We start from the raw sequence: 12812 nt of genomic DNA, 5'->3' as shown, positions 1-12812 counted from the left end.
TTTGAGCTGCTTAGAAAATCCCAGGTATAGAGTTCATATAACCTCAGCCTGCTTGCCTTCTTTTTTTGTCATAACTTCTTCAGATCTTCAGAATGGATTGTCAGTTCAGATAAAATCATTTACAGTCTCATAATCATCAATAAAATATATGGCTCATAAACATAGATACTGCTATGCAAATACGTTGAAAGAAATATTGTATCTGATGTTGTTAATCTTCTTTTCATTCAGCCCTTAGAACTGAGTTGGCCTATTACCAAGCTTGCACCAGCCAAAAAAACTCTCGAGCTAAGTCTCTACCCAGAATGCCCTTCTCTCTGTTACCTCAGATCTCGTTTGCCGCATAGCCGTAAAGCCACATTTCAGCCGAGGTCTCAGCTAAGTAAAATCGTTTTTGATATTTGTGTAAAAGATTTTGGATATCTTCATATTTTACTAAACCATAAGTATTTCTAGTGTCTCTTCTTCAATCTAACTGTATATTCTCCACTCTGCCCATTGTTACCATTGATAAACTTAAGTACCATTGTTGGTATGGCCTTTTCCCTTACCCTTGTGGTATTTCTTAAATACCTTAGCCGGTATTGCTTTCTCTTGCCTAACCTGTTAGCCTTTTATCTCTATTCAGGTGTTTCCCTTTCTTCACATGTACAGTGTGTTGTGATATTGGTATTTTTTCTTGTGATTTCTTGTGTTTTTTGAACTGATTGACTTCATTATTGTTGGATTATACAGTTAGTTGTGGTGTCCTTTCTATTAAAATTGCAGATAAGAAGGGTACCTCTGGCTTTAAGCATTGTACTTCTTGTAAGGGCAAGTTACCTAACAGTGACTTGCATGATGATTGTGTATACTGTTAGGGAGTGGCCCAGCTTTTGGTGCAACCTCCATGTGATATTTGTCAAAGTTTTAGCCAATGCGCTCTTAATGAGCGCAAAAATAAACTCATTCTGAAGGGGTTATTTAAGTCTCCGTTCTCAGAGGCCATTTCTGTGATGGGGGTCTCAACCCCTCCTTCTAAGAACTAAAAGTGATCCCATTCTGTTCCTTTTCATCATTGGATGATCCAAGCAAACCTGGGAAATCTAAAGTCACCAAGTTATCATCGGAGCATAAATCTGCCTTTTCGGTTCTACCTTCCTCAGCTCTGACTGTCTCAAGACCTTTGATACCAATGCCTGTATTGGCACAGAGCCTGCCTCAGGCACCAATCATAGATCTTACTATGCCTATTTCGACTTCAGCACCTGTAGCTACTATGGTTCAGGGCACACTTTTTAAATTTAACTTCGATTTCCATGTTGGAACCGACCGTTTCGGCTCTGAGTGCCAGTTTGGCACCGAGCATTGTACTGACCTCACTGAATCTGACCCCTTTGCTTCCAGTCTCAAAACTAGAGACTTCAGTGCTAGCAGACATTGCACCAAGGACGCAATACTCTCCCTCAGTAGACCCGTTTCTGGGCCAAGCATAAAGCCCATTTCTTGAACGTCCTGACTCCCCATCTAGAGTATCCACTAGATCCACCAAGAGCCTTTCAGAACATGACATGGTGCATCTTTTGGACGAGCTATTGGTAGCCAGGAGGATCCCATCACTTTCAAAAACCCATCCACCTGCTGGTCTTGGGTTGCCTTATCCACGGACTCTATCTTACACTCCTCCTTCGACCATCTTGGTTCTGAATCCTTCTGTTCTGACATCCTTCTTGGAACCCACCACCTAGGCACCTGCAGTGTACCTCACTCCAGCTCCAAGTTTGTCCCTTTGGTCTTCGGTTCCCACTGAACCAGTCCTTCCTCAATCTGGGGATTGGAGGATGGGCGCATCGGCCTGGGGTACGGTGCCGACTTACTCCTTGATTCCCTCCTTGGCACCGATGGGCACGTCTGCGCTGATCTTGCTTGAGGCTCCACCCATGGAGGTGCGTCCATCGGAGCAAGGTGTAACCCCGGTCCTGAGGTTGTCTTTCTCTGTTCTGGGCTCCCATCCCTCTTTGGGCAGGCCTGCCTTCTGCGTGATGGAGACGGCTCTTCCTTCTGGTAGCACTCCTGTGATGTCGGAATCCCAGTTTTCACCCCCTGAGCTGCAGCTGTCACACACCCCCCAGGACACCAGCCAGGGTAGCCGCAGGGCACCCCTGTTCAGGGTACTCACTCTTCCGAGTCCTCCTTAGAGACCCCCACTGAGGAGACCCTCGAATGAAGATGTGCAAGAGGAAGCATGTGGACTCGCCTGAGGAGTCCTTAATGGAAGACATGGATTACGATGATGGTGAAGTGTCCCCACGGTCACCTCCTGATGATGTCTCTTTTGGAGACATCCTGGAAATGTTAAAACAGAGAGGTGACTGGAAGCCCTCCAACCCTTCATCTGAGGAGTCTGTGTTCCTGCAGGCTTTTCGTGCAGGGCCATCTATCTCTTGGGTGACCCCGCCTGCCGACAAACTTGTCCAGCTCATCGTGCAGCATGCATGGAAGAACCCTGATTCCATTGAGATGATCCCTGGACACCAGACGAAATTCTGTCCCCTCCTGCTGAGAATCCGCACTGGACAAAGGGTTACCAGTTGATGCTATGGTGGTGGTGGTGGCCACAAAAAAGGACTTGGTTGAGGAAAGTCCCACTGTTCACCCACACAACAGGGAGTCTCAGGCAGTGGACAGACTTGGGAAGCATGCTTTTGCATCAGGGACCTTTGTTATACAGTCGCTGTATTATTTGGAACATTTTATGAGGATCCAGAGGGACTTGATATCCAAACTCACTGGGACACTCGCAGGACAGTTGTCTGATGAGGTCAGGCACAAAGTGGCCTTGCAGCTAGCAACCCTGGAATCAATATCCAACTCTTCCATGAGGTTGCTCTCGCACACGACCGAAGGAGCGGCTAGAGCAGTGGGATCAGGCATTGTTATGAGACTTCATGCCTGGATGTGCATCTGTGACCTCATGGATCCCTTCAAGTCTTCCTTTCTGAATGCTCCCATTGAAGCTTCATCCCTCTTTAGCTCCAAAGTAAAGGGCACACTAGTCAGGTGCAAGCAAGATGGAAAAACCCTGTCTGCTTTAGGCCTACGATTTTCCAACCATCAATGTACCTTCTCCAGGAATAAGAGGAGTTGGAAAATGTGGCATAAGAAATCTCAGGGTCCTTTCCATGCCACACATGGTGATGACACTCCCAGAGGCAGAGGGGGTAACAATTCTGGAAGATGCCCCTATAGAGGCAGAGGGGGTCCTCGCAACCAAGGCTCCAGGGACTCTTTCTCTGCACAGCCTTATCAGCGCTCCTGAGGGGTGGCCTGATTGCTTACCTGTGGAAGCAGTTGGGAGTCATTTCGCTCTGTGCCAAGCTGTCTGGCACTCTATCACCACCGATCCTTGGGTGCCGAAGATTATCACCAGAGGTTACACCATTCCCCTTTCTTGTCAACCAAATTTTCCAAGAAAACTTCCTGACATCCCACCCAGTCAAAGGGAAGCAACCCCTTTAGAGATTATAAAGCTGTCTCAAAAAAAGAGTCATCCAACCAGTTCCACCAGACCAGCATGGATCCGAATTTTACTCGAGATTCTTTTTGGTGTCAAAAAAGACAGGGGACTGGAGACTCATTTTGGATCTCAGCAGCTTAAACAAGTCTGTCACTCAAACCAAATTCTGGATGGTCACAGTTCAGTCCATCCTTCCCTTTTTAAGAAAAGGCAATTGGATATGCTGTATAGATCTCCAGGATGTGTATTACCACATCAAGATGGACAAATACTCCTGGAGTCTGCTTCGCTTCTGGCTAGGAGCCAGTCATTACCAATTCCATGCCCTGCCATTCTCCCTACAGTCTCTCTAGATCCCCCAGAGTGTTCACAAAATGCATGGCAGTGGTAGCAGCTTACTTTAGACTAAAAAGATTCCGGGTTTTTCCATACCTAGATGACTGGTTCCTTACTGCCCTCACCAAGCATCTTCTGGTATCTGCCCTATGACATACTCTATCTCTGGCAAAATTGTTGTGAATTATGATACATTGGGAGAAATCAAATCTTTTCCCTACACAACAAATAGAGTTCATTGGAGCAGTGTTCAATACTCAGTCCTGTCTGGTATCACTCCCTCTTCACAGACTCCACCGATTAAGGCTTCAAATCCAAGTGATTCTTTCTCAAACATTAGCCCCTGCAAGACAAGTTCTCCAGGCTCTGGGTTCTATGGCTGTGTCAGTTCCAATAGTGCCTCTAGCAAAGCTATATATGTGAATTTTACCATGGCTCCTTCTGTGTCAATAGTTCCCAAACTGTCATCCCCTGGATTACAAGATTCAAATAACCAACTCTTGCAAGCAGGACCTGCTTTGGTAGATGAGGCCAGACGAAGATCTTTGGAGCCGACCTTTTCAACCCTCCCAGCCCACAGCCATTGTGACCATAGATGCTTCTCTGATCGGGTGGGGGGTCCATTTTCAGTCTATTCAAGACACATGGCCCACCTTGGAGGCCTACCTGCATATCAATGTCCTAGAACTGAGGGCCGTGCTGGTAGCATTGCAGGCATTCCATGCAGATCTCCCCTCTGGGACAATTGCATTCCAATCAGACAATATGTCAGTGGTCTGGTACATCAACAAGCAAGGAGAAACCAAGTCCTTCCCCTTTGTTCAGAAGCCATGAGAATCTGGCAGTGGGCGTGGGCGATAGCTTCCAACCGCTTTCTGATAGCAAAGCATATCCCAGGGAGCTCCAACATGATTGCAGACAAACTGAGCAGATGCATCCTCATGCCCCACCAGTGGTCCTTCAACCCCAAGGTGGCATCTGGAATCTTCAGCCACTGGGGCCAGCCTTGCTGTGATCTTTTCACCTCCCCATCAAACACAAAGTGCAGCAGCTCCTTTACCCTACTTCCCCCACAGGGGGAGTCACCAAGGGATGCTCTGATCCACGATTGGCCCACGGGACTTCTCTACGCCTATCCTCCCATTCCTCTGATACCACAGTTTCTAAAGAAAGCTCTTCAGTTGAGATGCAAGATGATCCACATAGCCCCATTCTGACCTCGACAAGTTTGATTCCTCTTTCTTCTGCATCACCTAGTATTCCCAGCATGGATTCTGGACCCTCTACCAGATCTGATCACTCTCCCACAAGGGCTGAGTCATCCGAACCTGTCCACTCGCAAGCTGACAGTTTGGTTATCCACTTCCACTAGTCATCACCAGGCAGGCTAACCTTTCCTCACCTGTTCGAGACATCATTCTGGCCTCTCACAAACCATCCACCAGAAGACTATATCAGGATAAATGGAAAAGGTTTTCCATTTGGTCTAAGGATAACAGTTCCAAGGGTGGCCTACTGGTTAAGGTGTTTGCCTTACAAACGCACGGTGCAGGATTTGAGTCTCACAAGGGGTAATTGGCTAGGCTTAAAATGACTCACAAGGGCAGTTAGCCTAGTACTAACCTATGAACCTATGTTGGGTTGGTGGCCTAATGGTTAAGGTGTTTGCCTTACAAACACAAGGTACAGCGTTTGATTCTCACAGGGGATAACTGGCTAGGCTTAAAATAGCTCGCAAGGGCAGTTAGCCTAGTATTAGCCTATGAACTTATGAACCTATGAACATGCTAGATCCGTATTTGGCTTCAGTTGCTGCAGTACTTCAATATTTGGCTAAGTTTTTTGATAACAGGCCTTCTGCCTCTACAGTTCATGTACATCTAGTGGCAATTTCCAACTTCCACAATGGTAAAGATGGTACCCCTCTTATTTTGTTATGCCTTTGCAAGGCTTTCCTTAAAGGATCCTTTCATCTCAGGCCTACTTTTAGACAGCCCATAGCACTATGGAACCTCACTTTAGTCTTCCAGTCTTTAACTCAAAAGCCCTTTGAGCCTGCGGCTAAGTGTGACCTAAAGTTGTGTATCAAGAAGCCCTACCTGTTTTTTCACAAAGACAGAGTGTCACTTTGAACGAACCCATCCTTTCTTATCGAAGTGGTTTCTGAATTCTCTATTAACCAGTCTATTGATCTACGTGTATTCTTTCTGAATTTTGCCAATAGAGGAGAGTATTGCCTTCACAACTTAGATATATATATATATATATATATATATATATATATATATGGGTCTACTACTAATGCCCGAAACGACGATTCCCCGATGGAAAACTCACCGACGCCAGATGACCGACAGGTAAGTGTACCGACAGGGTGATTTGCCGACAGCAGAAAGACCGACAAGGGAATGTGCGATCGCGACGCAGTAAGTGTGCGATGGTGACGGAGTTAGGAGTGGTCAGGTAAGTGCTCGAGATTGTGGGATGTCGGGTTAGGCTGTGGAAAAGGTGAGTGTGTGTTCGTGTCGGAGGTATGGTTCGGGTAAGGTAAGTGTGTGCTAGTGAGGGACTGTAGTTTAGGGACGGGTTAAGTGAGTTAGGGTTAGGGTGCAGGTAGGTGATGTGTGCGTTAGTGTCGGAGCTTGGGCTAGGGGTGGGTTAAGTGAGTTAGGGTTAGGGTGCAGGTAGGTGAAGTGTGCGTTAGTGTCGGAGCTTGGGCTAGGGGTGGGTTAAGTGAGTTAGGGTTAGGGTGCAGGTAGGTGAAGTGTGCGTTAGTGTCGGAGCTTGGGCTAGGGGTGGGTTAAGTGAGTTAGGGTTAGGGTGCAGGTAGGTGAAGTGTGCGTTAGTGTCGGAGCTTGGGCTAGGGGTGGGTTAAGTGAGTTAGGGTTAGGGTGCAGGTAGGTGAAGTGTGCGATAGTGTCGGACCTTAGGGTTAGGGTTTGGGTCAGGGCTAGTGTGTATGCTATGTAGTGTCGCGTGTTGTTTACGTTCCGTGTGTCGGTGTAATGGTGTTTGGTGTAATGGTGTTCGGTGTTTTGCGTTGTCGGGTTTGTGTGATGTCGGTCATCTGGCGTCGGGGAGTTTTCCGTCGGGGAATCGTCGTGTCGGTAATTAGTAGTAGACCCATATATATATATATATATATATATATATATATATATATATATATAGACAATTAAGGTTTTACCTAGACAGGACCAAACCTATCCGTAAATCTGAACAGCTTTTTATCTCTGTTTCAAAGGTCACATTATCAAAATGGTTAAGGGACTGCATACGTGTCATGTATTTCCTCCATAATGAATCCATGCCAAATGTTAAAGCCCACTCCACTAGATCTATGACGACTTCTATAGCATTCCATTCCAGGGCATCCACGGATGACATCTGTGCATCAGCTACTTGGGCAAAGCCTCATACCTTTATCAATCATTACAAATTGGACCTGGTCTCCAGGGGGAGAGCTGCCTTCAGCTCAATGGTACTCAGGAATGTTCTTCCATAAGGGCTGCCCATTTACCTCAAGGTAGCTTGGGATTCTGTCCCATCAGTGATGAATGGAAAGAAGATTAACAATATCAGATAAAGAAGTTATGCCTTACCATATCATTCCATCTGTGTTGTTTGTCTTCTTTCATTCATTACTTCCCACCCTCCTCCCCCTCCAAAGGCTACTGGGGGGTGCTTTGGGTCTGAGTGGTGCACTAGGGCACTTGCATAGAAGTGGCCTTGACTTTACTTCCTTTCTTAGCAAACTCAATCTGAAGTAACAGGGAGAAGGGCATTCTGGGTAGAGACTTAGCTCGAGAGTTTTTTTGGCTGGCGCAAGCTTGGTAATAGGCCAACTCGGTTCCAAGGGCTCGGAACCAACCCCATCAGTGATGAATGAAAGAAGATGAACAACACAGATGGAACATTATGGTAAGACATAACTTCTTTTTTCTTTTTATTGGCAGGTATCATGGTCATGTGCCCACAGCAATGTTTTCTTATGGAGATACCTATGGGAATACCACTTTCAAACATTTTCAAGATTTCCGCTCTGCAGCCATGACTACTAGTCAAACCCCTTACAATAGTGGAGGGCAATTTCCCACCTTCTACTCAAATGATCCTGAGCTGGTTATAGCAAACAGGTCACGGAATAGGGATAAATGGCTTTATAGTCCCTCTTGGTCTAGGTACAATGCAGATTACAAGAGAACAATGGAACTACAGCAATTCAATAAGGTGAGAATACTGTACTTAAATTATTTAGCAATTTTTTGCATTGTAATGATACACTATGCCCCTGTACTTTGCCTCTACAGTTTTATAATAATTACATAGAAATCCTGTAGTGTTTATATTTAAGCATTGCTTGGTTGTTAGCATGTTAGCGATTTATATTATTTATATATTTAGCATATGCTAACTTCATCTTCATTGATAATAGAATGATAATTTTTGGATTACTAACAAGTATGCGTATCCAAAACGAATATGTTGAAAATGGCTGAAACTCTTAAGTGGCATTGGAAAGGTAAGAATCAAACAGTTTAAAATATTACTGAGGAAGTTCACTTTTTTGATACAGCTTTCTTGTTCGTTCTCCTCTACCTCACAGATGCCAGGAGCTGGGAAACTCGAATTATCATAAATAAAACAAAAGATGGATATGTTTGTGAGGGAGTTTTACACAGATAAGCATGAAGCTAAAAATGAAGATATGAAACAGTTTGGATGAAAGGTATGGTTACTATTCAGGAATTAAAGGCTGCGGAATGCAGGGACTGGTACAGTCGTGGTTGAAGGTATATGTGTGAAAGGGACTCATATTACTCTACTGACTGACTAGATGAGCTTAAGGGCCTTTCTCTGTCTTTTTCAAGCTCTCCATAAAGGAAACAAGTACACCCAGACCATCCAAAATGATGGTGTGTTATTTAAAACACAAAACAGATCAAGTAAGTATTCCTCTCCTTTTTTTCTCACAACTTCTCCATATATTCAGACTGGATTATTCAGATCAAATCATGTATCCATAATATAAAACTTGAAGACAAATCACATGATATGCCAAGACCAGTGATAAAACAATATAATTTACAATATATACAATTCAATGTATTAAATAACTACATATAAAAATGATGTAATATTAAATGACTAGCATGTTGAAAATATAAAAACACATATAAAACAGATAGACTAAAACACAGTAAAATTCATTTTTTTTTTGCCAGACAGCTTTATCAAACATTTCATTACAGTATGCAACAGGTACAAATGTAACACACAAAACAATTAATGAAGATTTGAAACAGTATTGGTTAAGAACAGAGGCCTATGTTAAGTGTAATTACTTAATTGCACAATAACAAGTGAATTATACCAAAGAAGAGGTCTCACTAGAGAAATTGTGACCACCCAAGGCATGACTGGAAATGAGAAATTACCTTGAAGAGAAATTTTAAGTATAACACCTGAAATATATATGTCTGCACCCATGAGCAGATAACTGGGTTAAATGAAATAAGGATATTCAAAGCATGTTGTTGAGGATAGCATATACAGAGTACAGGTTTAGGTAAATTTTAAACCCTGGATAAAAAAAACAGGCCTAATCCTTAGAATGCAATCCTGCAATATTGAATTAATTGTCTTATCTGAGGATTCAGAAAGTTTTATTCCAGTCTTAAGTTATGTACCCTCTCACTTCCCTTGTTTCAAGAATGTAACCAATAGAGAGGCTTAGATTAAAGAGATTAAGTAGGAGTTCAGATAGGCCATATTTGGTACTGATAATCTGGTAAACTGGTATGTTATTAGGGTTCATGGATAAGGTGCACTTAGCTTTTCAGAAGGACCAGACAACTTGTTCCATAGTTATTAAAGGAAGTGAATGGTAATGAGAAATCTGTTGAATAGCTATAACTGTAGATGATATAAAATTTGTAGTAAAGTTTTCATCTAAGATATTATTTATCGCTTTTTGGACAGAATAGGTAATATTAATGTGGAGTAGCTCCAAACATTGTTGAATGAGAATTAACTTCCTGGCATGGTTAAAGAAAGATTTGTAGTATATTTGGTTTTAGTAGTTATTTTAAGTTCATATTCAGCATTGAGCATCTTAATAGTTCCCCTAAGTTCTTTACTGGTTTACTTAAATGTGGTTTTAATATAGGAAGAATAAGACTTCTTCTAATCATTGAATAATTTGTTTCTCATTAATTTATTTTTATATGGATATTCTGCAATGGGGATTTGTTTTTAAATTTGGTATGGATATGGACTGCCTTATTAATACAACTATTTAACTGGGAATAGAAGTCAGAGGCAAAGGCAGCAGCTTTAGCAATGGAATCCACTGAAGGTGGATTACAGCAAAATTTATTTAGTTCATCAAGTAAAGAAAGAAGGTTTGTTCTTGAAAAGTTTCTAAGTATAGAGGTATTTGCAGAGGAAGTACCACCAGTTTTAAAAGAAAATAGCTTTTAACAAGGAAAGATGATGCATATGTAGCTGTGTGAGAAGTGGCCATTCATGTGAGAATAAGATCAAAGATACTGGCACCTCTATTACGATGGTTAACTCTTTGTACAAGGAAGTTAGCATTTGTAATGTCTAGGAAGAAATGGGCATGCCAGCCATTGGCAGTATAGGTCTGGTGTAGGTCAGCCAATTTATTAATGGATAGTTGAAGTCCTCACATAGAAAGGGGATGGGTTAAATAAAGATTTCAGCTAAGGTGTTAAGATAGCTGTCATGCTCAGAGGGGGATATAAAGGGAGTTCTATATCTAGTTATAAACTGGTAGGTCATCATGTTTTGGGTGATTTAGACCTCTAGGAGGTCACATTTTGTGTTCTGATGAATTTGGCATGAGGTGATGATAGCCTTGACAAGTACTGATAATCCCTCACAATTACCAGAAGATCTGAAAGCTTGATAGCCACTAAAACCCAATGAACAGAGGGAGTGTTTTCATTGCTTTGAAACTATGTCTCTGTAACTATAGATATGAGTGTTTACAAGCTGCAGGAGAGCCACAAGTTCAGCCATTTCTTTTTTTTTTTTGTTGACAACCTGTGCTGGGTAGAGCCAGTTTAATATGATCCAAACTGGAATTTGCTAAGTTAGACTATCCAGCAGATGGACTGTTCCTAAAAAAACATTATTAGAGCAGCAAAGGCTTTAGCCAAAATGTGAAAACCTTGGCAAAAGACGATTAAACTACCCCTGGGAGAGCACAAACGATTTCAGCCATCTCATCCCAAGCTGACACACTGAATTCCCCTAGAATGAAATCAGCTGCATAACAAATTATTAAAGCCAGTTACTTTGTCTCTGAATCTCAGCATCTTTCTGGGTGGTGGCGGAATACCACTCAAGACTAATGATGTTCCTGTCTCAAACATGTACATAGTAAGCTCAGTCATATCTTTCTGCATATCCTTCTGTTAGGGATAAGGTCATTCACCCCACATGACTCATTATCAGTTCTTAATCATATTTGTTGGGATGTTGGGATTTAAGAGCCTTTGCTACATCCCAGATCCTGAATCTATAAAGACAGCTTTTGTTCTATTCTTATCCAACCTTATAAGAATGGTGTTCGTATATCTACAATAGAGTCCCCTATTACTAAAACATTACAGCGGGTAATTGAAGTCTCAAAGGACATTAACGGCTTGGACTCTATGCCCCTATGACTCTTAGAGACATGTGCACTGGCTATGGATATACAAGGCTAAGATGGTGTGTTGCTGTGTGAGCTAGTTTTTTTGTCTGCAGCCTAGGAGGTTTATTCAGCATTCCCTAAACAATCTCAGCGAAAGACTATATATGCATATGAGTGTGTGAGTCTGTGTGAGTTGTGATGTAAATTAAGGATTGAAGGTAGCCACCAAGTTTAGTAAATACTTACATCTTTTACATTTGGAAAGCATGAGTCACTTTCTACCCTGACTCAAAATATGGGGACCACTGTAAGTGGTCCACATCTATAAAAGAAACTACAGATATGCTGATGTTTCAAAAGCCAGAGGTCAGCTTGCTATGATACTAGTTTGATGGATGCCAGCTGAACTATTATCCAGCTTGTGGATAAATGGCTTGGTATTATAGTCATCCAGCAGCTATGAGGACAGGGTTACTAACACATTGTAGTACTTTTGTGTGAGTCATCCACCAGAGCAGTTGATCAAAGTGCTTCTTCCTTAGTAGGCTGTTTTCCTCCACATGCCATAATTCACTTCCATTCTAAATTGCTGTGTTGATCTGTGGTGTTATTCTTCGTGTTATACTGGGCTGAAGAAGCTTATATGAAGATTGCATTCATCCCTGTTTAAACTGTTTTCAAATACTATAACAGTATGTTGGAGGAGCTTGTTAGGTAGAAAATGTCACTCCTTGCCAACACACACACACACACACACACACACACACACACACACACACACACACACACACACACACACACACACACACACACACACACACACACACATATATATGCAGGGATGGCTGTGTTGAATGCTGGCTGAAACCTTTATGATCCTTGTTTAAACTTGTATGACTTAGTTTACCTTTAAATATGTGGAAATCACTAGTTAGTAGTTCAAACTACAATAATTACAAAACCTGTAAAAAAAATTTGGCATTGTACAAATAACTAATATGATCTTTTTTACTTTGTCAGGCTTACTTAATATGTGTACTTTGTATATCTTATGTTTGAAATCTGTAACTGGTATTCCTATGCGTAATCTGTAATTTATACTTTTCTGGAGCTTTTCTCCCCAGGACTCCATTGAAAATGGACGCCTTGTGGCCCAATGGACCATCCTGGCAAACAAACTACAAATAAATAAATAAATGATCACATTTAGCTTTGCCTGGCCACTGCAGCTATGTTAGATTATCATGTTACCTGAAGGAGCTAACAAGAGTTACATATTGCATACTGACTGTATTTTGAAATTTTTTACCTTCA

General features: G+C 42.3%; 1 protein-coding gene across 1 annotated transcript in view; it reads left to right on the top strand.

Annotated features, from left to right (window-relative positions):
- The window catches only part of FAM166C (family with sequence similarity 166 member C), a 253443-nt gene that overhangs the window by 219153 nt on the left and 21478 nt on the right, over positions 1 to 12812 (top strand). Inside the window, exon 2 of the mRNA XM_044063399.1 lies at positions 7789 to 8062. Within this exon, the coding sequence (XP_043919334.1) occupies positions 7789 to 8062 (274 nt within the window). The remainder of the gene's footprint in view (positions 1 to 7788; positions 8063 to 12812) is intronic.

The sequence above is a fragment of the Protopterus annectens genome, chromosome 2.part1 (assembly GCF_019279795.1).
Source record: "Protopterus annectens isolate FY-2018-M chromosome 2.part1, PAN1.0, whole genome shotgun sequence".
NCBI lineage: Eukaryota > Metazoa > Chordata > Ceratodontiformes > Protopteridae > Protopterus > Protopterus annectens.
This window is presented reverse-complemented; position numbering and strand designations above follow the sequence as displayed.